Source organism: Sorex araneus, chromosome 4, assembly GCF_027595985.1.
Source record: "Sorex araneus isolate mSorAra2 chromosome 4, mSorAra2.pri, whole genome shotgun sequence".
Taxonomy (NCBI): domain Eukaryota; kingdom Metazoa; phylum Chordata; class Mammalia; order Eulipotyphla; family Soricidae; genus Sorex; species Sorex araneus.
Window position 1 is genome coordinate 165,105,454 of NC_073305.1, and position 24,021 is coordinate 165,129,474.

General features: G+C 45.0%; 1 protein-coding gene across 2 annotated transcripts in view; it reads left to right on the forward strand.

Annotated features, from left to right (window-relative positions):
- The first annotated feature begins 18,737 nt into the window (after positions 1-18,737).
- Positions 18,738-24,021, forward strand: part of CCDC28A (coiled-coil domain containing 28A) — a 13,809-nt gene continuing 8,525 nt past the window's right edge. For both annotated transcript variants that reach the window (XM_055137142.1, XM_055137143.1), the window contains exons 1-2: positions 18,738-18,897; positions 21,390-21,589. In XM_055137142.1, coding sequence (XP_054993117.1) covers positions 21,432-21,589 — 158 coding nt within the window. In that variant the 5' untranslated portion in view covers positions 18,738-18,897; positions 21,390-21,431. The remainder of the gene's footprint in view (positions 18,898-21,389; positions 21,590-24,021) is intronic.

Genomic DNA, 24,021 nt, shown 5'->3' on the forward strand with positions numbered 1-24,021 from the left:
AACAGACTCAGATCTTCTTAGTTGTATTTTTCTGTGTGTGTGCTGTACCCGGTGTTTCTGCAGTTCTTGGGGTCTCCTCATGGCTCAGTGCTTAATGGTGACTCCTGGTGGTGCTGGGGACCATGTGGTGCCAGGGATCAAGACTGGGACTCTGACATCCAAAACAAACACTCCAGTCCTTTACGAGGCACCGAGGCACCGTGAGTTCAGTGCTGCTCATGACAGGATTTCACGCCTACAACATTCCACCACCACACCCTTCACCCAAGTGTGTGCTTTATCCACCAATGTTCAGTTTGTCTTCTTTTTTAAAACATAATTTTATTTTATTTCCCCCTTCCCTTTGTTCACCCCTGCCCCTAACTTTTTTTTTTTTTTGCCATTGTTCTTGCAATGTAGCACAGCGGGTAGAGCGTTTGCCTTGCACAAGGCTGACCTGGGTTCAATTCCTCTGTCCCTCTCGCAAAGTCTGGCAAGCTACCAAGAGTACCCCACCCACATGGCAGAGCCTGGCAAGCTACCCGTGGCATATTTGGTATGCCAAAAAAGTAGCAACAAGTCTCACAATGGAGACATTAGTGCTGCCCGCTTGAGCAAATCGATGAGCAACAGATGACAGTGACAGTGACAGTTGTTGCAATGTTGAGGGGTCAAACACTTGTTATGGTTCTGGCTAGGAGTCTCCCTTTTTTTGTGGCACTCAGGATCACCACAGCCAGGGCAGGAAATATAGTCCTTGGGGTGGGTAGCAAAGTAAAATCCAAAGTGTTCTGTGACATCATGTTCCACTGCTCATCCCACTGGACGTGGTCACATCAGGTGAGACACATCAGGTGAGACACTTTTGTCTGTAAGGGAAGAATATGGATGCATGTGAGCCAAACACGAAATTAATTTTTTATATACTTTTAACGATTTATTCATTGGTGACAGGGGCTGGTAGTGCCAGGGATTGAACCCTGGACTCCAGGCCTTGGAGCCATCTCCCAATTCCACTGTACCGTGTGAGACCCCTGCCTACTATCTCCCAGGTCCATAGTCTTTTTCAAAGGAAATCGCCCTCCCATAGCCTCCCTCTGATCCAGCCCTAAGCACCCCCTCCAGGTGGCTAATCCATTGCTGTCCAAAGGTCTCCTCCAACACTGAAAAAGCCTCAGAGCTATCTGGAATGTCAGTTTCCTAATTCTCCTGCCCAAACAAATCAGCACAGACTGGGATAACTCAGAACAATACAAAATTCCTAGTTCCAGAATGACTGTTCTGGGGGTGGAAATCTGAAATGGAGGTGTTGGTGGAGTTGGTTTTCTTTCTAGAGGGCAAATTATTGGATTAGGGCTTATTTTCTTCTAGGGTGATCTCAGTAATGTATCCGGGGATTTGTTTGTTTTGTTTCGGGGCCACTCCCAATGGTACTTGGCGATTCTTGGATCTGCACTCAGGGATCACTCCTGGCAGGGTTTAGGGGACTATATGGGGTGTCAGGACAAGCCTCCTACCCACTGTACCATCTCTCTAGTCCCTCTGTATATTTTTTTAAAAATTATTCTTGTTTTTTTGGGACATCCCAGCATTGCATATGGTGCCCTGAACACAGAACCGGAAGTTAGTTCTAAGCACCAATATGGCACCAAAACCAAAATTAAATACTTTATTTTTCAAAAAAGACTATTGAAGTCATGTTAATGCCAGATTCACTTTCTCAGGAAGTATCCATGGAAAGAAATCCATGATTTCCTTCAAGAAATCCAAAGATTTCCTTCAAAGCAGGAATCTAACCTGGATCCCTCACTGGTCCTGCAAGTAAAAGAACCCTATTGTTAGTCACACAGAGAAAGGTCATAATCTCCGGTAGTAATGGCTTTACAATGCAGCTGTCTGGGTCAGAAATGTGCTGGAAAAAGAAGGCGACAAATTAATTAGTGGTGAATTTGCCTTAAAAAGAGGGTGATATGGGGCCGGAGCAATAATACAGCAGGTAGGGTGTTTGCATTGCTCACGGCTGACGTGGGTTTGATCCCCAGCAATTCATGTGTTCCCCCAAGTACCACCAGGAGTAATTCCTGACTGCAGTCAGTAGTAACCCCTAAGCATTGCTGGGTGTGACCCAAAAGGCCAAAAATAAACAAATAAGTACTAAAGAGAGGGTGACAGTAATTATAAGAATGATAAAATGTGTGGCTCAGGTTCTGTTTCTGAGCCCACAGTTTCACTAAGCCCAGGTTTCCTTGAATGCAGCCCACCTAACTTCAATCCCCGGCACACAAATGGTCTCCTGAGCACCCACAGGACTGATGCCTGAACACAGAGGCAGGAGTAAGCCCTGAGCACTGCCACGTGTGGACTGGAAACAACAACAACAACAACAACAAAATTTTCACAAAAAATAAGTAACAAAAGTCATCATTAAGAGCTCCAAGGAGGGAGACAGAGTGGTCGCTTCATGAGCTGAGCATAGAGGAAGCCAGGTTTGATGGGCAAGTGCCCAAGTCTGCAGCAATATTGAGAATGGGTCAAATGTAAGGCAGCCAAGGTCCTCAGCCATAGATGCCATCCCTGGCACTGCAGGGCCACGCCCTGGCACCTGGTGGTCCCCAAATTCCACTGGTTCCAAATGATGAACCATCAGACCCACTGTGCCAGGCCAAATATCGTCAGGTCTGACTCTTGGACCCTGAGCACCACAGGAGTGACACCCCCCCCCCAATTACAATTCAAATATGTTGATCCAATGTCTTCTGTAAAAATGTGCATAGTTTATTCTGTATCTGTTTAAATTTTGGGACCACTTGCAGTGGTGCTTAGGGCTTACTCCTCACTCTGTTCTCAGGGGTCATTCCCAGCAATGCTTGGGAACCATCTGTGGTGCAGGGGGGTGGAAGCCAGGCTGTCAGCCTGACAAGCAAACACCTTACCCACCGTGCTCTCCCGCCAGACCACCAAGCAATCTCTGTCACACTAGGATAGAAATAACTGGAAATAACCCACATGCCCAAATGTCCGTCAAGACCAGATAAGTGACTCACGGTATGTAATGGAGGCTGAGCGCAAACTTGCTATTGCTCCACGCAGCCAATGAGCAGATCTGAGAGAACAAAGAGGGAAGGCACAAACACGAATTCTGTATAAAGAACAAGAAAGATGGATTTATGAGCGAAGAGCTAAATAGAACCCAGGAGATAATAGAGCAGATAGTGTACATGTCTCCCTCCTCTCTCCCCAACACCACATGGTTGCCAAACATCGGTGGGATGGGGGGTCCCCACCACTCCAGGGCCTGAACAGCCCCCTATCTGCAGGTCCAGCTGACCAAGTGTCACTAGTGAAGCCCCAGGCCCCTTGAGCACCACTGAGGTACCCCCAGCCCAAAAGAACTAGTGATACCTTGTGGGGAAAATGATAACAGAGGTGGGGTGGGGGCACCTAAGAAAGTCATCTGAAAACAGTCTGTGTCTTGATTGGAGACTCAATAGCACAGCGTGTAGGGCATTTGCCTTGCACGCTGCCAACCCAGGTTTGATTCCTCCATCCCTCTTGGAGAGCCCGGCAAGCTACGAGAGTATCCCACCCACATGGCAGAGCCTGGCAAGCTACCCGTGGCGTATTCGATATGCCAAAAACAGTAACAACAAGTCTCACAATGGAGACATTACTGGTGCCTGCTCGAGCAAATCGATGAGCAAGGGGATGACAGTGATGACAGTGATACTTGATTGGAGACTAGTTATCAAAGTGTCTACAAACACCAAGCTCTACATATGTGTGTTCTTTGCGGTGTATCTATATGATAAGTACTTTCAAAAACATGTAAGGAACACCTGGATATAAAAGTAAGTAGAAAACGCCCATGGCTGTGTGGAGATGGGGTGGTGGTGAAGAAAGTGATCATTATTTCCTGTAGCCATCTAGGCTGAAAAATCGGACCTGAGACTTCATTGTCAGGGTCACTAACCTACAAAGGTGAGTGAATGGATATATGCAGAAAGCTGTCTGTGCCATTCACAGCCTCACAAGAAAAGATGGCATCCTGCTCTCTGCACGGAGAAACTGAGGGTCCCAAGTGTCTTGATCCTGCCTGAAGAAGCCCAGCCTTTCTCCCTTTGCTAGAGTGAACATTCTCCCAGTGACTGGGAGCTTGGCAAAGCCTCACCTGAGTCAGGCATCTTGCAAGACAATGCCTTTCTGTTCCAGCTGGGCACTGCATCCTTCATTCCTTAGGAATAACAACAATCCACTTCCTGCTCTGGGAGGAAACGGCTTATACAATCACAACAACAGTGGGATCAGAATAGCGAGTACTAGTGAGAAAGTGGAAGCGCACGTGGTAGGATGCTTCTTCAGACAGAGTCGGGCGCAGGGAGGAGAGAATAGAAACCTGTATAGTGGCAAATTTGCCGACCCCAGTTGCTCTCCTGAGGCTAAAGGGAGCAACCTCCAGAGGGGGGTGGAGAAACTGGAGTCCTATATGCTGCCGAGAGGGTTGGCCATGCTCCATCCTCCCATCAATAAGACGGAGATGTTCTTTGACAAAGAACTTTTGGCAAGTTTTGGCAGAAGCTTGATGAAGGTGTTTTCAGGGTCATTAGGCTTAGGGAGGCAAATATGTTCACACCAATTTCTTATGCTTATGATCTGATCACGTTCTTTCCTGGGACCTTCCAGGAACTCTGGGATATTTCTTCAGTATGTTGAAGAGGCATTGTCTTGAAATAGCCATTCTGGTGTTAACAGACACAAGAAGATTCTAGAATGGCAGAGGCCATAGAGTGGCAGCAAACTGACAATCTATATGACATCATTTTCATAATGGGCAACAAGGCAGAGTATCCTGACCTAAGAACTCTGGGTCAATGGTTGAAAGGGTGTGATAATTTTTAGAAGGATATAAATGATCATATTGATGCAAGATGTTCTATTTGACTTTTTTCCATATAAGACATAAGAGTAAAAGGACTGTTGAAGAGGCTGACATCAGCCTCAAACCAGAAAACTCTTGTGGCCTCTCCTGGTTTTATGCCAGTTCATAGACCAGAGGCCATGATTCAAGGAGAGTAGGGGTCTCCCGGGAGAAGGATCCGATGATACTCCCTAACATGTACACAATAAATATATCCCATCATTCCTCAAAGCACCCATGGCCCTTGACTATAAGAATGCCCACCAGAGTGGGGCCAGAGAGATAATACAGGGGGTAAGGCACTTGTCTTGCATGTGGCTGATTCAGGTTTCATCTCTGGCACGACAGCTCTACCCTGAGCACTACAGGGCATGACCCAAACACACTCAGGGAGGAGGAAAGAGGAAGTGAGGAAGGGAAGGAGGGAGAGAGCAGTGAACTCTGGAAGCCCTAACAAGGCCTCTGCAAACCAGAACGCAAGATCAACACTACAAAGGTTCAAAGGCTTTCTGGTGAAAGATGCAGAGGTCCAGCTGTCCTTACCGAGTCCGGTAAGGACCAGGACCAGTTTGAGCCATAACTATTAAGAGACATTGGGGTTGGTAGGCGTCTTAAACTTGTACATGTAGATTTAAGCACATTAACGGCCATGATCCAGAGACTCACAAATTAATCTCAGCCAAGCAGCTTGCTGTAAAGATTTCTCTAGACCCTAACTATTTAAAATTTTAGAATTTCAGGAGCTCACACTATTCATAACAAGCAACACAAAATAAGTTATCTAGCATATGCCCATGGGGCAGGCTTGAATGGTGGTGGAAAAATTCAAAATAATGGTGGTGGGAAGGTATAATGGTGGTGGGACTGGTGTTCAAATATTAATGTAATCAATTATTATGGACAATTTTATTAAGCAAATCAGTTAATAAAATGATTTAATAAAATAAATCTATCAAATTTTATTTAAAATTATTTAATAAAATAATTTATTAAACAATTTTATTAAATAAACTTTATTTCCATTAATTGAGTAATTATTGAAACAATTATTATTGAATAATTGAAATTAATTGTATAATTATTCAATTAATGAAACAACATTTTTAAAAAGGAATAAAGCATAAATAAATGTTAAAAAAGAAATTGTGAGGGGCTGGAGCGATAGCACAGCGGGTAGGGCATTTGCCTTGCACGCTGCCGACCCGGGTTCGATTCCCAGCATCCCAAATGGTCCCCTGAGCACCACCAGGAGTAATTCCTGAGTGCAGAGCCAGGAGTGACCCCTGTGCATCACCGGGTATGACCCAAAAGCAAAAAAAAAAAAAAAGAAATTGTGAGAGGGAACTTTAATTTAAAGTTAATTAATTAATTATTTCAATTAATGAAAATAATTGATCAACTGCTAAAAAAATTGTGTATGTGATTTCGTGACATTGTGATTTTCACCCAAAATTGTAAAATTGTGATTTTTCACCCAAATCCTGTTCCAACCCACTTACCACTTACTAAGCAATTCAGAAGTTTGCCATCTTTGAGTGGGCTAAAGGAAGAAAGTGCTCCAGCAATTTTATTTATTTACATTATATATAATGTCATATATATACGAACATATATATGTATATATATACATATATATATAGGCCACACTTGGTGTAACTTGGGTATATATGGTGCAGGGATCAATCCATAGCTCCTACATCCTATATGCAAACCATACTCTCCAAACCCATTGAGACTTCCCCTCAACCTCATGTCAGCAATTTCAAACCACTCAAATCATTTACTAAGTGAAAATCAATGATTTCAGAAGTACCCTTGATACTTAGAGATATTTGGAGTGCTCACAAACTTCAATGGGAGAGTTGATCTCAGCGCATAGGATTCTGGTAGAAAGTGAAGTTTTGGTGACAGAATTTATTGTCCTTGGGCTGAGAGACAGTACAGGGATTAACGCACGCTACTGGTTTGAGCCTCAGCATGGCATACAGTCCCCTGAGCACTGCCAGGAGTGATCCTTGGACAGAGTGGGAAGGGAGACCCTAGTACGACCAAGTGTGACTTAACTCTTCAAGAGTTAAGAGTGATTGTGCGATCCATACCAAACATCAAAAAAGAAAATTATGGGGTCAGGGAGAGAGCTGAAAAGGTCAATGTGTCTGCTTCGCATGTTGGAGGTCTGGGTTCCTTCCCTGGTACCACATGGTCCCCTAAGCACCATGCTGACCCCAGTTGGTGCTTGAGGTCATTCCTGGTAATGCGCAGATAGAACTCAGGCTTCCTACAGGCAAAGCATGCTTTGCTGGCACTCATCCTATTGAGCTCTCTCTCTTACTCTATTTAAATCATTAGCAAAGGAGCATGTATTCATTTAGTATATATTAAGAGATGTTTTGTTGCTGCTTGTTTTTTTTTGGGGGGGGGCAAACCCAGAGGTGCTCAGGGGATCATGTAGTTCCAGGATCAAACCTGGGTCTCCTTCATGTAACACATATGTCCAGCCATTAGGGCTATTTCTCCAGCCCCAAGTAAGTTCTTGTGTAATCCCTGCACTTTGTCTTGTGCATCGACAAATACTAGTTTTGGGCGTCCAGAGGCTGTGCAGGACTACTAGAAGTGTCATAGCACAGAATGGTAGAGAATTCTGTCCCAAAGAAACCCACCCAGAGGTGTCCATGGGCACAAATACAGTCATGCCCAACAAGTTCTATTATGATGGGGACTTGGAAGGGGAGCTCTTTACTCATTCAGATCTCTGATGAATAAAGAGCTAATTCATCTATGAATTAGAATGGATAACTAGATGTAATCATTTTACACATGTACTAAAGTATTTTTTTTTTTAACTTGAGGTTCTGCGCACCACATTTGATGGGACTCAAAGTAGGAGGCAACCAACCTTAGAGGGAAATATTATATTATTTTGGTTCTGCTTTGGGGCAGGGACTGGGGTTTGGGATGAAAACACCCGAAATATGGTGGTGGGAAGGTGTAATGGTGGTGGGATTGGTGTTTGAATGTTAATATAATCAAATATTTGTAATCAAATGAACTACTTTAAAAAAATTAAATAAAAAAATTTAATTTGGGGTTCTATTTTTGAGTCACATCTTGCAATGCTCAGGGATATTCCTGGCTGTCTTGGAAGTGACCCTGGGTGGTGTCCAGGGAACCATAGATGACACTGGCTGTTGGGGGCTGTTCAGGACCCTGAACAAAAGAGGACCCCGAAACCTTTACCCTGGACAAACCGGAAAATTCCATTACCAGCATTTGCATAACCCGAGGCACAGGTGCCCTTGTGGCAAAGGAAATAGCTAAACTCAAGAAGTAAAAGTAGCCTAGGGCAGTTAATCACGAGACCCCAAAAAGCCCATGAAGTAGAATGCCTTCCTTTACACTAAAAGCCTTGTGCATTCCTCCTGACAGACGCTCCTGCCAGATAAACCCTTGTCTTCCCCTCCCCACTATTTCTCAACCTACTCTTGGAGAATGTTGTAAGCCCACCAAATAACACCCCGAAACTTTCCTTATTTGGTCTGAGAAGACACTTCCCTGATGATTGACAACTCATGTATCAACCCCCTGCTAAGCAAGGTATAAAACCAGCATGGCTGTTAATAAAGACGCTCTTGATCGGCACGTGTCGTCTTGAGCCCCCTGTTTACTATCCTCACCAGTTTTATTTTCAGATCGGGACCGCTCATAGAACCCACCCAGTTAGGAGCGCTTTCCACTGTTGTCCCTCCACGGGCCGGAGAGATCTCCGGAGGAACGTGCAACTGGCGCCCAGTGTGGTTTCGTGAGAAAGGCCACCGATCGGGCGACAGAGCCACGAATCCGGAGCCCTCTTGGTAAGTGCCTTCCCTTCTACACTCACTCTCCTGCCTCTGTGTGTCTCCTATGCTCTGCAGCAAGTTCTTAACTTTCACAGTTCCATTTGTTTATTCCTGCTTTTGCTTCCCTTGCCAAAAGAGCTGAACTTCCAGGGGCACATCTCTGATGGTGAGGTCCTGGAGTATACTACCCGCATTTTCTTCTTTCTGTTTTGTAGCTTGGGCCCAAGTGTCTAAATCATTAATACAGTTGAACTAATAACTTTAATTAATAATAAAATTTTTAATTATTTTTTAGTAACTTTTTCCAAAAAGTTAATAATTTAAAAAAATTGTGTTCATTTCCAAATTTTGATCTGATTGGGAAGAGGGAGGGAAAATAAATAGAAGAAGAGTTGCCTATAACTAACATCAACTTTTTTGTTTGTTTGTTGGGGGGTGGGCCACAGGGCTTTCTTCTGGCCCAGGGATCACTTCTGTTGAGGCTTGGGGGATCATATGTGGTGCCGGTGATTGATGTGGATTGGTTGCTTGCAAGGCAAGTAAGTGCCTTACTTGCTGCTGTACTATCGCTCTGGCCCTAATATTGACTTTTTGAATTTTTACCTAAACACCGGGGGTCTTAGGTATGAAGGAATTCACAACAATTCAGAGTGCACAAATTAAATTTCATATCTTGGATTCTGGAGACTGGCAGCCAAGGGTTGAATCACTGCGTCTTTACTTACAAGTACTATGGCTGCGTCCCTCAAGTTCTTCACAATGGGAATGATAACAGTCTCTTTCTGAGGGTGGTTAAGATGAAATAAGATAAGATATGTAGGAGTGTAGCTGCTTTTACTAAGCAAATTGTAAATATTACTATTGGCTTTGCAAACACTAGTGAAGCAATGGAACCATGTTTTGAAAAAAATAATCTGAAGCCCTCCACCTCAGGTGTATGAACCATGACTCATTATGAGCAACTTCTTTCTCATCTCACAAACATTCTTCCCCATCATGCTGATCTCAAGTGTCTTTTAATTTTTTTTTTTTTTTTTTTGCTACACCCAGCGCTGCTCAGGCCTTACTTCTGGCTCTTCTTACTCAGGGATCACATTTAGTTCTATGCCAGGGAACACTCCTGGCAGTGCTTGGGAAACCATATGTGATTTAAGGGCTTCAGATAGGGATTAGCCCGTTATACTGTCTCTCTGGCCTTAGAGAACTTATTAATACCAATATAAATACTTGTGACCACTATAAAAGTCAGAAAAGTGAAGCAGCATTGCTTGCTCGAAGGAGTCTGTATCTTTAACTCGGATACCTGAAAAACACTCTACAGTCTTCTTGTAAGTTAACTCTCCTCTCCAGAATTCCTAGAATCAAGCTGTAACATTTTCTGTGCTCAGATATGAGATTAGCCTGTAAATATTTTTAAGTCTGGGTAACTAGCTACTCGTAACTTAATCACTTGAAAGGATGATATCAAAATACATAGAGATAACTAAGTAAACCAAGTATATTCATTTCTCATTGTAGTGATAACAACTTATCATCAATATAGCAGCTTTAGGCTGGAGCGATAGCACAGTGGGTAGGGCGTTTGCCTTGCAGGCGGCTGACCCAAGTTGGATTTCTCCGTCCCTCTCGGAGAGCCCAGCAAGCTACTGAGAGCATCCTGCCCACACAGCAGAGCCTGCAAGCTACCCGTGGCATATTCGATATGCCAAAAACAGTAACAAGTCTCACAATGGAGACATTACTGGTGCCCGCTCGAGCAAATCGATGAACAATGGGACGAGAGTGCTACTGTGCTATAGCAGCTTTAACAGTACATTCTTATTCACCCACCAACTTGGAGGTCTGAAGTCAAAAATAAACCTCTGCAGGCTAAAGTTAAGGCATCAGCAGGGCTGTCTTCAGGAGGCCCAGGTGGGAGCATATGTTGCCTTCCCAGCATCTAGCTGTGAATTCTCTCCAATCCCACATCCGGTCTCCCATTCAGCGTGGTCAGTCTTACCTCCCAAACGCATCTCAGATGTGGCCATCCTACTTCAGGCGCCGTCATCTCCCTCAATGCTCTCCAGATTGAATACCCCACTTCTCCCTTCTCCATCTCTCCTGACTCCGAACCCCTTCCCCATGGTCTATTCCATGGCCAGCCTCCAGTAGTGATTTATCAAAACACAGGTCTGGGGGCTGGAGCGATAGGTTCGATTCCCAGCATCCCACATGGTCCCCCAAGCACCGCCAGGAGTTATTCCTGAGTACAGAGCCAGGAGTTAACCCCTGTGCATCACCGGGTATGACTCAAAAATTAAAAAACAAAACAAAAAACAAACAAACAAAAAAACCACCACAGGCTTGTCACATGAACAATGTGCTTGAAACGCCCATATGCTTCCACTTCTCAGAGTTAAAGAGCAGCTCAAGCTCGTCAGAAGGCCCAGACAGACGCCTCCCTAAATCCAGTCACCTCTTCCTCCCCGACCTGCAGCCTGAGCCCCCTGCAGCCAGCTGGGGCTCCGTAGGCTTCTCAATATCCCGCGCATGCTCCCACTCTAGGCCATTGCACCGTTCCCGCCTCTGCTTATTCCAGAGAGAAAGCAGAGCCTCGGAAACCAGAATCAGGGCATTCAGGAGGCAGTGGGGATCAAATCATGGCCTCAGGTTCACAAGGCAGGTGCTTTCTGCCCTCCCCTCCCCCCACTCCCAATCGAAATTTATTCTTTTTTTTTTTTTTTACCTGGGGCTGGTGGGGAGTTAGGTTGGGGCCACGCCCCCTTGGTGCTCCGAGGTTATTTCTGGCTCAGTGCTCAGGAGTGACTCCTGATGTTCTCTCTGGCCCGCCACAGGAGCATCATTTATTTAATCTATCTTTTATCTATTTATGCTTCTGACATTCCCCAGACCCCTGCAAGCTTTTCTGAAAACTATTTTTATCTTTAGTGTTTCACATAAGCAGCTAAATACACACTAACCAGGCAAGCTGAGATTCTCTCATGACAGTTCTATGTAAAGCTTATTTTGAATTTTGGGCCACAGCCAGCAATGCTCAGGGGTTACTCCTGGCTCTGCACTCAGGAATTATTCCTGGCAGTGTTTGGGGGCCATATGGGATACTAAAGGTCGAATCTGGGTCAGCTGTGTGCAAGGCAAACACCCTATGCACTGTACTATGGCTCTGGCCCCCGGAAAGTTTATTTCGAATTTAACAAAGTTAAAAAAATTAAATTTTAGGCTTATTTTATTGACTGTATCACTGTATCACTGTCATCCCATTGTTCGATTGGCTCGAGCAGACACCAATAACGTCTCCATTCATCCCTGTCGAGTGCTACTGTAGCCCAATGGCATATTGGAGGCTCTTTCAGGGTCAGGGGAATGAGGACCATCATTATTACCGTTTTTGGCATATTGAGTACACCATGAGTAGCTTGCCAGGCTCTGCCGTGTGGGCTGGATACTCTCAGTAGCTTGCTAGGCTCTCCAAGAGGGATGGAGGCTTTTGGGGTGGCCTCTAATCGCCTTTACAGGTGTTCCCAGTAAGGCATATATATATATATATGTATATATATGTTTATATATATATTTCTCTCTATGATTTGGAACTGGAGTCAGAGTAATAGCACAACAGAGACAACGTTGGCCTTGCATATGGCTGACCAGGGTTTTATTCTTGGAATTCCACATGGTCCCCTGAGCACCACCAGGACTAATTCCTGAGTACAGAGCCATGAGTAACCCCTGAGCATCCTTGGCGTGACTGAAAAGAAAAATAAATAATTATAAATTTTTTAAAATAAGAAAAAAACTAATTAAATTAAACAAATAATAATATGATTATACTGATGGTGAAACGAATTTATTTCAATTTTAAAATTACTTAGTTTGGGGGCTGGAGCAATAGCACAGCAGGTAGGACGTTTGCCTTGCACACAACTGACCCGGGTTCTATTCCCAGCATCCCATATGGTCCCCTGAGCACCACCAGGAGTAATTCCTGAGTGCAGAGCCAGGAGTAGCCCCTGTACATGGCCGGATGTGACCCAAAAAGCAAAAAAAAAAAAAATTACTTAGTTTGGCACCAGTGAGGCAATGGCCCCCCCACTCCCAGCAATAGCTTCCAGATTTCCTCCCTGCAGGACCCAGGGGCCATATACGTGGTGGCAGGGATGAATCTCGATACCCATTTTTTTTCAAACTAAAAAATGAAATTTTAGGCTTATTTTATTGACTATACTTGTAAATTAAGTATTTGTATTTAGCAACTTAATTTACCTTTAAAGTTTTGGAAACTACTTGAAAATGAGAGAGCTAACAGTGCTTCTCATTTCTGCTAACACTGGGAAAGAAAACCATAATATCATATATTACTTCTCACTTACTAGTTGGCTCTATACAGTTACTGAACTAAACTATAGAATTGAACTAAACTATAAAATATAAAATAAAATGAATTATTTTAATTCATTTATGGTCTCTTTACTCTAGGTGAAACGTTCAAAACAAATGTAATGTGAGATAATACTGCCACCTGGAGATCAGAGGCAGGTATGACTAAGAACTCCATAAATTTCTAATTCCTCAATAAGTAATCCAAGTTTTTAGAAGCAGTTGGTTTAATAAATAATGTCATTCTGCTAGCTGCCATCACATGAGTCTGATTGTTCCTGATTTACCCATTCATTTAATAGACAATTTTCTAAGTTTCTACTAGGGAACAGATGTGCTAGGTTTTGTACGTAGAAAGATATATGAAACCCAGTAGCTTCTCTGCAGTAGCCAAGAGATTAGTGGGAGAGACAAGCTGGTTATCTGGTGTCATTGTAGGTACTTCCCCTTTACAGTGAAGATGACATTACAGAGACAGAAGAGCTACTGCGGCAGGAGGCCTGGGTATCATAGAGTCCCCTCAACACAGAGCTAGAAGTAGCCCCCTGGGGACCACTGGCCAATGAAACACGCCACCTCAGTCTTCCTAATTAGAGGACACTTATCTCAGCCTCTAAGATAGTAGGTCAGAAAGTGATTTGGAATTCATTTTGGGTTCTAAGATCCTACTTTCCCTGTATAGTTCAGTGTGTCACTGTCATCCCGTTGCTCATCGATTTGTTCGAGCGGGCACCAGTAATGTCTCTCATTGAGAAACTTATTATTACTGTTTTTGGCATATCCAATATGCCACAAGTAGATTGCCAGGCTCTCCGAGAGGGGCGGAGGAATCAAACACGGATCAGCGGGTGAAAGGTGAACGCCCTACCGCTGTGCTATCGCTCCAGCCCAGTTCAGTGTGTGGATTATTTTTATTTTTATTGTTACACACTTATTGCTTTTGATCACCAACAATCAAAGAGGTAAAACACAAAAAATTATTCTTGATTTCCCAGATCAGGTGCATGCAAGGAAAATGCCTTATGTACTGTACTATCTCTCTGCCTTAAAAATGTGTATTTTCAGGGGCTGGAGCGATAGCACAGTGGGTAGGGCGTTTGCCTTGCACGCGGCCGACCCGGGTTCTAATCCCAGCATCCCATATGGTCCCCTGAGCGCTGCCAGGGGTAATTCCTGAGTAAAGAGCCAGGAGTAACCCCTGTGCATCGCCGGGTATGACCCCCCAAAAAATGTGTATTTTCAGAAACCATATATATATATATATATATATAAGAACTTTATTAATGTCTAAAGTTTTATAATGTTTAATGCCTGTGGCTTACCCCTTGCTTATTTTTCCAAAGCAGTTAGCAGGCAAATACAAGGGTATCTGTGTTTTATTTTGGGCCTTACATTAAAGCTTAAGATGTACAACTTACAGCAGTCAAGAAATCCTAACCAGCACACTGATATTCTTTCTGTTCCATGAACATGACAACTCATTTATGCTTAGAACTTGTTTTGCTTGCTGTTTCCTGAGCTGGGCACTCGAAGACACAGTGAGCCTGTCCTTGGCCTGGGCATGGGCTAGGAAAAGAGGAATCGAGGAATTCTTAGCAATGATGGATAGACTTCCTCACTAAAATAAATAGCAAAAAAGGTCTTTCCTCTGAGAACCACAGTGACAATAGGATGACTTCCAAGCCCTGATGTCATACGCACACTTGCCCTGGATTCACCTATCTTTTCCCTTAGATGGCAACTTTCCCAAGAGAAAGGATAATACATGACTGTGGCTCAATAAGTATGAATAAAGTTTTCAAAAAAATTTGTTTTGTTTTGTTTGGGGGCCAAACCTGGCTGTGCTTGGGGCTACTCCTGATTCTGTGCTCAGGCATCACTCCTGTTGGTGCTCAGGGGACCATATGCAGTGCCAGGGACTGAACCTGGGATGGCTGCATGCAAGGCAAGTGCCTTAACCCCCGTGTTATTTCTCAATCCACCGAAAAAAATATTCTAGCGATCAATGGTGAAAAATTATGGATCTGGTGTTGTCTGGGATTTGCGTCAATGAAATCCTGAAAAAGGAAAATAAATGCTGGGGTGGGGGTTGGGGGAAGGTAAAGGGAAGCATGATTGTGAGCCCATTGCATTTGGGGGTTCATTATGTTATTCTATCCTTTTGGGCTCAGATCTGGCATTTTCCATTAAAAACAAAAAAGAACAAAGATTCCTTGATTCATGAAAGATTCTGGCTCAGTGGATACTGAACCTGTGAATCTGTCCATCTGTACTACCATATGCCTGCCAGGCCATGCAACAGTGGTTTTTATCCTTTTTACAACTGTGGGTCAGGAAAATTGAACATAGATTTTATGGGCCACTACATAATTAATAAAAAAATTATAATAGTATTTTGTTTTTAAATGTACTAAAAATGATTCTAGGGCTGAAGCAATAGTACAGTGGCTAGGGCATTTGCCTTGCATGCAGCTGATCCAGGTTCAATCCCTGACACTAAATGGTCCCCTGAGCCTGCCAGGAGTGATCTGTGAGTGTAGAATCAGGAGTAATCCCTGAGAATTGCCAAGTGTCACCAAAATAAAAAATGAAATTCTATAGTTAATTAATGTCAAAATAACCAGAAGCTGAGTGGTAAATAAGAATGCTAGTAATAGAACATCTTGAACTTTGATCCATGGCCAGCAGATTTTTGTGAAATTTCACTGGTTCTGGACCTGCAGATGGCACACTGTATACTTTTTAAAAGTGAATTGATGCCATATATGGGGGCTTTGGGGGAGGTAGGGGGGTCCTACTGATCCAAGATCTTATTCCCTTAAACCATCTTAAGAAAGTACTTATTGAAGTAAATTACACAAGGTGTGTATATTTAGAAGGTCATTCAAATAAGGGATTTTTGCATTTTATATCATTTGGGGAGAAGTTTGTGTTTTGGGGTGCTTAGGGGCCAGTGCTTAGGGCAGGCAGTGCTTAGGGGCCACTGCTGGTGGTACTCAGCGAACCGTGTGATGCTGAGGATTGAACACTGGCCTCCCACACCAAAGCACGAGTACTAGTCCATTGACCCAACTGCCCAGTCCAAGGGATTTTTTTAAGTGTAAAGGAAAATCTAGTACATTTCAAAGAACTGACTTTCTTTTAAGGAAGAATTCAGGATTTCAGGTAGAAGAGATCACACTCAAAATTGTACCTCTGTGTCTCTGTTCTTAAATTAGTAAAAATCTAGCCGCAATCTTGTCTCCTTAATTTTCCAAGTTCACTTAGGCCAAACACTCCTAGTTTAGCCATATGTCTTGTCTAAGGACAGGGGCACACCCAGTGGTGCTTAGGATTTACCCTGGTTCTGAGCTCAGGGATCAGTCTTGGCGGCCAGGCTTGGGTGACTGTGGTGTTGATGCAGGTGAGGCAAAGCCTACAGCAGTGGGTCTCTGTTCATTCACGATTCCCAGGGTCTTCAATATTTCCAAGAACAAAAACACTGACTAATAAAGATGGCTCAGACTCAGACTTGGAAATTAGAAAAGGAGCTCCCCGAGTGGGGAGGAACTTAATATAGCACTAAGTTAACTATGGCTCTTTTTGTGAGATTTCAGAAGAAAACCGTGCCTTTGTGCTACAGAGAATGCAGGGAATCGACAGGGTGGTCAGGCTGGCTTGTCTTTCTGGTCAGCTGCCTCGGGTACTGTTCATTATCTTAAGTCTTGTGACTTCTAGCTCTGGGATAGAAAAATATGGTCCTAGGGAATTCCAGGAATGTTCAAGATAGGGGGATGACGTGTGGTCGGTCAAAGGGGGGAGAATTGGAACTGTGGCAAGGGGAAGCTGTGGGCTCCGCTCCTGTTGGCAAGGGGAAACTGAGGCTTCCCCTTTCAGCATTGGGGATGGAACTCAGGCCAGCCACGTGTGAGGCAAGCGCTGTACTCTCTCTGGCCACCTACTTTGATCTTTTTTTCATTTGAAACTGAGATGACAAAACATCTTTCCTCGGAAATGAACAGATGTTCGTTATTCTGGAAGATGGGTATAGGAATGCTTGCTGGCTGTGCATCTGCAGGTAGGGAGGTGAGCTTATACCTGGCAGTGCTCAGAGATCTCACCTGGTGTTGCTGGCGGGGGGGTGGGGAGCACTATATGGGATGCCCCAGATGGACCCGGGGTCGGCAGCGTGCAAGGCAAAGCTCTATCCACGGTACTACCGCTTTGGCCCCACATCAGCATTTTTAAGAATTAAAGAGGGAAAGTTTCTGTTCATTTCTTCGCCCCATTTTTTGATGGGGTTGGATGTTTTCTTCTTGTAGAGTTCAACCAGTGCTTTATATACCATTGATATCAACCCCTTATCTGATGTGGGGTGGGGGGAGATGGGACTGGGGAGGGTGGGAGAGATGCTGGGTTTACTGGTGGTAGAGAAAGGGCACTGGTGAAGGGATGGGTTCTCGAACTTTGTATGGGGGAAACATGAGCACAAAAATGTATAAATCTGTAACTGTACCCTCACGTTGATTCACTAATTAAAAATAAATAAAATATTTAAAAAAACTAATAAAAAAAAAGAATTAAAGAGGGAGAGGTGTGGAAGATTCTCGCATTCTAGAAGCTAGGCGGCGTGTGTGGGTCTTTTGCTCAGGCTGCTGGGCTCACGCAGCCTCTTAAGCCAATTTCCTAGGCAGACGCGGAGCTTCCACAACCTCCACCAATCTCTCCGTCCAGGAAATCTTGAGCACCAACGGGGAAGGGGTCTCCAAGACACGCTCTGTGCGTTTCTGCTCCGCTTCTCTCTGCAGCCGCAATTTCTCCCGCACAGACGGTGCCTGGAGTGCAGAACGCTCCCAAGGGAGAGTCGTGGACCTGATTCAACTTTGAAAGCGCCAAGAAGGGCCGGAGAGACAGTCAGCGGGGATGACGTCTGCCTTGCCCACGGCTGATCCGGGTTCGATCTCTGAGCACCGCCAGGAGTAATTCCTGGGTGCAGACCCAAGAGTAAGCCCTGAGCATCGCTGGCTGTGACCCCAAACGCTGAAAAATAACAAAAAGCGCCAAGAGTCCTTATCCCTAAAATGGGAATTACAACGTCCACCGCATCGAACTGTGTTAGACAAAACGCTGGTGTTTGGTGCCCCGGACGTCACCACACCCGAGTGGCAGCAGAATATCATTTTTGGAAAAAAAATGGTAATCTTGGCAGCATAGGATCTTACTTAGGGGCTTAGCGTCAGGGTCGCTGAACAGACTCACGCTTCTCCCCACCACCTTGTAAATCTGCGCGCGCGAAATCCCTGCCTAGCCTCGGAAACGAGTCCGCAGCAGTTGCTAAGGCGACGCCCAGGGACTCGAATGGCATTCTGGGAGTTGTAGTTCCTGAGCGCGGGCACCGGCCGAGCGGGCGGGGCAGTTCCGGGAGGAGCCCTTGAGATCGCACACTCGCGCCGACCCTTTCCGACTTAAAGAGACCGCGAAGTCCGAGGCCAGTCGTGGGTGCTTCTCCCACGTGCCCCCGAAAGGACGCCCGGAGGCCGGACCGGGGAGAGCCGGGAGACGCGGAGGGCGGAGACAGCGGCAAGTACCGCGAGAGCGAGCAGGAAGAGGCGAGACTCCCGCTGCGGCAGCGGGGGCGCCCCGCCTCCTTACGTCATTTCCGTAAACAAAGGGCGCTGTGGCCGCGCTGGGGGCTGAGCTGCGACCCTGGCTCTAGATGCATCCGGAGAGTCCGCAGCCGCGGCTGCTGCGGCTTCAGAGGTTCGGGGGCGTGTGCAAGTGAAGGGCGAGGACCTCCATCCCCTTCTGCCACAGGTACGAGGTGGGGGCCTGGGAAGCCCGCCGTCGGTCTCTCCAGACGCTGCCCGCCCCCCTACCCTCTCCGGCTGCTGCCAGCATCCCCGCAGCGAAGGGTCGGGGTCCGACTGGTTGGGGAGGGAGTATTCCTGAGTCTGGACGGACTTCGCCAGGACTCCTCCTGCAGGGAGGCGGATGGGTTCCGGACGGACCCAGATCGCTTTACTAACCAGGCCTCAAAACAAAAAAAAATGTCACTTGCTCTTGGTGTCACAAGTTATTTGCTACTTGCTGTTTGCTAATTTGCTACAAGTTATTTGTTCCTGGAGCTTCGGAATAGCTTTGTACATTCCGGTTACTATCCCCAGTCTGGTGAATTTTCCTGAAGGGCTTTGACGAAGCCACCTGTGGTTTATTTGCATCGCTTTGCTTCCGGGACTTTTTCTTATAGCACCACATATGTCTCAGCAATATAAAATGCGAAGACCAGTCTGTTTGTATCATCAGTTATACAAGTAAGCGCTGCTCTGGAGAACTGATTTACCACCCCCCTTCTTCCCCCCCCCCATCGTCTCTATTAGCTTATTAGCTTATTTTTAAAGATTCTTTTGTGTTGTGTGCTGAAAGAATTCCAAATATCTAATAAAATCTGTGAATATATTGCTTCTCAAAGGAAAAATTTAACTACGAGCAGAGTTATTCTTGGAATCTGGGATTAGGGATTGGGGATTAGAGCCTTTCTAAAACCTTTGCTTCTTTATAAGCTCCGGTTAATATTGTCTAGAGTCAGGCAGAGCCTGTTGCTCAGAATTTCAGTCCCAGTGCTGTGGCACTCATTTCAGACAATGGAAAAGAAATTTTAATGTTATAATTTTAAGGTTTAATTTTCATGTTTTCATTAAAATTAAAATTCTTAAGTAATTGCTGTAGGAGTGACATAAGTGTATTTTGAGTCTTCTTGAATAGTGATAGAGGATCAAATTCATTAGAATGTACAAACTTTACAATCTGATGAAGTTACATAACCAGATAAATATTTCATGGTAGATAAACACTATAATTGAGAACTGAAGGGGCCAGAGAGGTAGTACAGTGACTAGGGCATTTGCCTCCTTCTCACACAACTTGGGAATAGTTCCCTGCATCCCATATGATCCCTCGAGCCTACCAGAAGTGCCCTGAACATAGAGCCAGGGGTGGGCCCTGAGTACTACTGGGTGTGGCCTAACCCTCCCCAGTATTTTTAGGGGCCACACCCAGCAACGCTCAAGGGTTACTCTTTGTGTGGCACTTGGGAATTACTCCAGGTGGTATCCAAGGGACCATATGGGATGCCAGAGATTGAAGCCAGGCCTGCCACATGCAAGGCAAATGTACTACCTACTCTACTATCTCTTTGGCTCCTTTCCTCTCAAAAGATTTTAATACTCTACGTGAATAAAAGAAATGTAGATGGATATATTTATTTGTTTGTGGGGGATGGTGGGTACGAGCACATCTGCTGTGTTCAGGGCCTACTGGATTCAGCCTAGGTGGGCTGCATGTAAGGTAAGCCACTGTACTATCTCCCTGGCACCTGGAAAGAGATTTTTAGAAGGGTAATTGCTAAGAAAAGAAAGTTAATAAAATAAGGAGAAAATGTTGGATAGAGAAAATGTAATGAATATTTTCTGTGGTAAATACATTGGAAAGAGAAAATGTAATGCATATTTTCTGTGGTGTAACCTCATAGTTTATCTTTTTTGTTTTGTTTTGTGCCATGCCTGGCAATGCTCAGGGTTATTCCTGGCTCTGTGCTCAGTAATTACTCCTGGTGAGCTCGGGGAACCATTTGGGATGGCAGGGATTGAACCCAGATGGGCCACATGCTATGTGCTTTACATGGTGAATCTTTTTGATAGTGGCAAAATAGCATATATAATGATGAATTTTACTTTTCCTTGGGTTGGCCACATGCAAGGCAAACACCCTACCCGCTGTGCTATTGCTCCAGTCTGCTTGTTATGTAGAATGCTTATTAAGGGCAGGAAGTTTGTCTCATTCAGTATCTTATCACCAATGTCCAAAATAGTGTCTGACATGTAGAAAAGTGTAAATAGGCCAGAGAGATAGTACAGCAGGTGGGCATTTACTTTTGCACGCGGTCAATCTGGATGCGATACCCCTGATATCCCAGATATCCTTTAGCACCACCAGCAGTGATTACTGAGTGCAGAACCAGGAGTAATCTGAGTGTCACTGGGTGTGGCTCCCCATTCCCCACCACCACCACCAAAAAAAGGGGTAAATATTTGTGGGAAGAGTGAATAAGTAAAATGATCAAAGCAAATTTTATTGAAAATGCAGTTTTGCTTAATGCTTCTATATACATAGTCTGGTAGATTCTACTGTCATTCATTCTCTAATGACCTCTGAAATTCTTGATCCTTTTCCACCTGTGAATTAGGAATTTTGAATTCTTTTATACGTTCAGTTCTAGCATTTATGAGTGCATCGCTGTATTTCCTTAGGGCCCCCGAAACTGGCCTTGGCACAGTAAAGAACTGAAACCAATGGAGGAGCGGAGAGTGAAGCGGAGAAGTCCTAAGTCATTCAGCGCCCACTCGACTCAGGGGGTCAGTGCCAAAAAAAATGCCATTCCAGTGAGTAAAAGCACCGGATTTTCAAATCCTGCATCACAGTCAACGTCGCAGCGGCCAAAGTTAAAGAGGTAATTCCACTCTTTAACCTTAGCATAGCAAAAGACTAAACACCATGAGTACTATAGGAACTAACTCTTTTAATTATTTATTTATGTTTCCCCTACGCAGTGGTGCTGAGGGCTTACTCTTGGCTCTGTGCTCAGGAATCGCTCCAGAGGCCTATATGCAGTGCCAGGGATCTAATTTGGGTTGGGTGCATACAAGACAAGCGCTCTCTACCCACTGAATGATTGTTCTGGTCCCTTACTGTAAATTCTTGTATGTCATATCAAGTGAACTGTAATTTTCAGTTTTGTGATTTGAGGGTGGGGAGGCAGGTAGCTGGGCCATATGCCCAGCAGTGCTTGGAGAACCATGTTTTTTTGGGGATTGAACCAGAGCCAGCCGCATGCAGGGCAAGCATCTTAACCCCTGTACTGTCTCTCCGGCTCTAATTTGTAATTGTGTGTATGTGTTTGTGTGTGGTCACACCCAGGGCCTCACGCATGTAAGGCATGCAACGTACCACAGAGCCACATTCCCAGTATTCTACCTTCAAAATCTATTTTCCCTGCCTGCTTTGAGAGGGAAGGCTTTCTCAGGGCTGGGTTTATTATTGGTGATTGGTGCGTGTCAGGCAGTTGGACTTTCACATAATTATTTCACTGACTTAAAAAAAATATTGTTGGATTATTTTAGCATAAAGTGAAATAGTGTGATATGATTAGAAATAATTAGGTAGGAATAGGAATTTTTTTTTTTTATTGTTTTTGGTGTAATCCCACCAATAGCCAACATCCAGAGACTAAGACCAAGCTCCCGGAAGCGACATCTAATAGCCTTGTTCTTCCTCTTGGAGAACCTGACAAGCTACAAAGAGTCTATTGCCCGCACGGGAGAGCCTTGCAAGCTCCCCATGGTGTATTCATATCCCAAATACACTAAAAGATATATACATACCTCTCGGAGAGCCCGGCAAGCTACTGAGAGTATCCCGCCTGCATGGCAGAGCCTGGCAAGCTACCCGTGGCGTATTCGATATGCCATAAACAGTAACGATAGGTCTCATTCCTCTGACCCTGAAAGAGTCTCCAATCGTTAGGAAAGACGAGTAAGGAGAGGCTGCTAAAATCTCTCAGGGATGAGTATAATAAAGACACTACTGGTGCCCACTGGAGTAAATCGATGAACAACGGGATGACAGTGATATAGTGTTTTTGATGGTTTTTGGGGGGAGGGGTATCCAGATCTGGTGGTGCTCAGGACTATTCTTGCTCTGTGCACAGGAATTAGTCCTCAAAGAACTCAGGGGACCCTGTGGGGTGCCTGGGATTAAACTTTATTTGACCGTATGCGAGGCAAGCACCCTGCCTGCTGGACTGTCCTTCTTGCCTCCATCTGGGAATATTTTTAAGAAGCAGGACCTGGAGGAAGTGCCCAGGTGGCTTGGAGCGCTTGCTTTGCCAGTGTAAGGTCAAGAGTTTAATTTCCAGCGTCACCACATCCACCAAGTATGAGCCTGGCAGTTTTGCTGTTCGGGCCTGGTAACTGCTGTCTGGGACATGTGGCTCTGCAAGCCTGAATTTTGTACTGTGGGGACAGAATGAGATGATGGACAGCACATGGGACAGGAAGTCCATTAAGGGAAGCTATTGAGGGAGTTTGCTGAAGTGATCAGATGGTGACAGTGGCATAGAGAACTAGAGAGTTTGGTGACACACTTCTGAGTACAGTCAACAGGATTCCATGATGGCCCGTGGGGGTCTTTGGGAAGCTGGAGGGGTCAACTGGATTCACAGCCCACTTGTTTTAATCATATGCTGATTAGGATCTTCTCTTCTCAGACTGGACACTGCGGTGCAGTGAGCGATGAGTCCTGTCTCAGTGGGACCCAGTGTCTGGTCCCGAGTAGGTGCTCCATTAATACTTGTTGAAGGACTGATGTTTCAGGAAGAGACTGGCTGAGATTCCCAAGGAAGGGAGAAAGCTCAAAGGGCTGGAGTGCATATTCTGCATGGACGGACCTGGACCTTAATGGTTCCCTGAGCATCGAGCCAGAAGTGGCCCCTGAGCACCAAGCTGGACATGACCCCAAAACAGCAAAACAAAATGATTAGGATCGGGGCAGGAGTGATAGTACAGTGGGTAGCGTGTTTACTTGGCATTCGACTGATGTGGGTTCAATCTCATATGGTCCCCCGCACAGCACCAAGAGTATTCCTAAAAAAATATTCAGGATAAAAAGATGCTACAGTTTGCAGAGAAATGAAATATGAAATATTGGAATAGTAGCACAAGCACTATGTAGCACTGTCTTCCTGTTGCTCATCGATTTGCTCGAGCGGGCACCAGTAACATCTCCATTGTGAGGATTGTTGTTAACTGTTTTTGGCATATCGGATATGCCACAGGTAGCTTGCCAGGCTCTGCTGTGCAGGCGGGATACTCTTGGTAGCTTGCC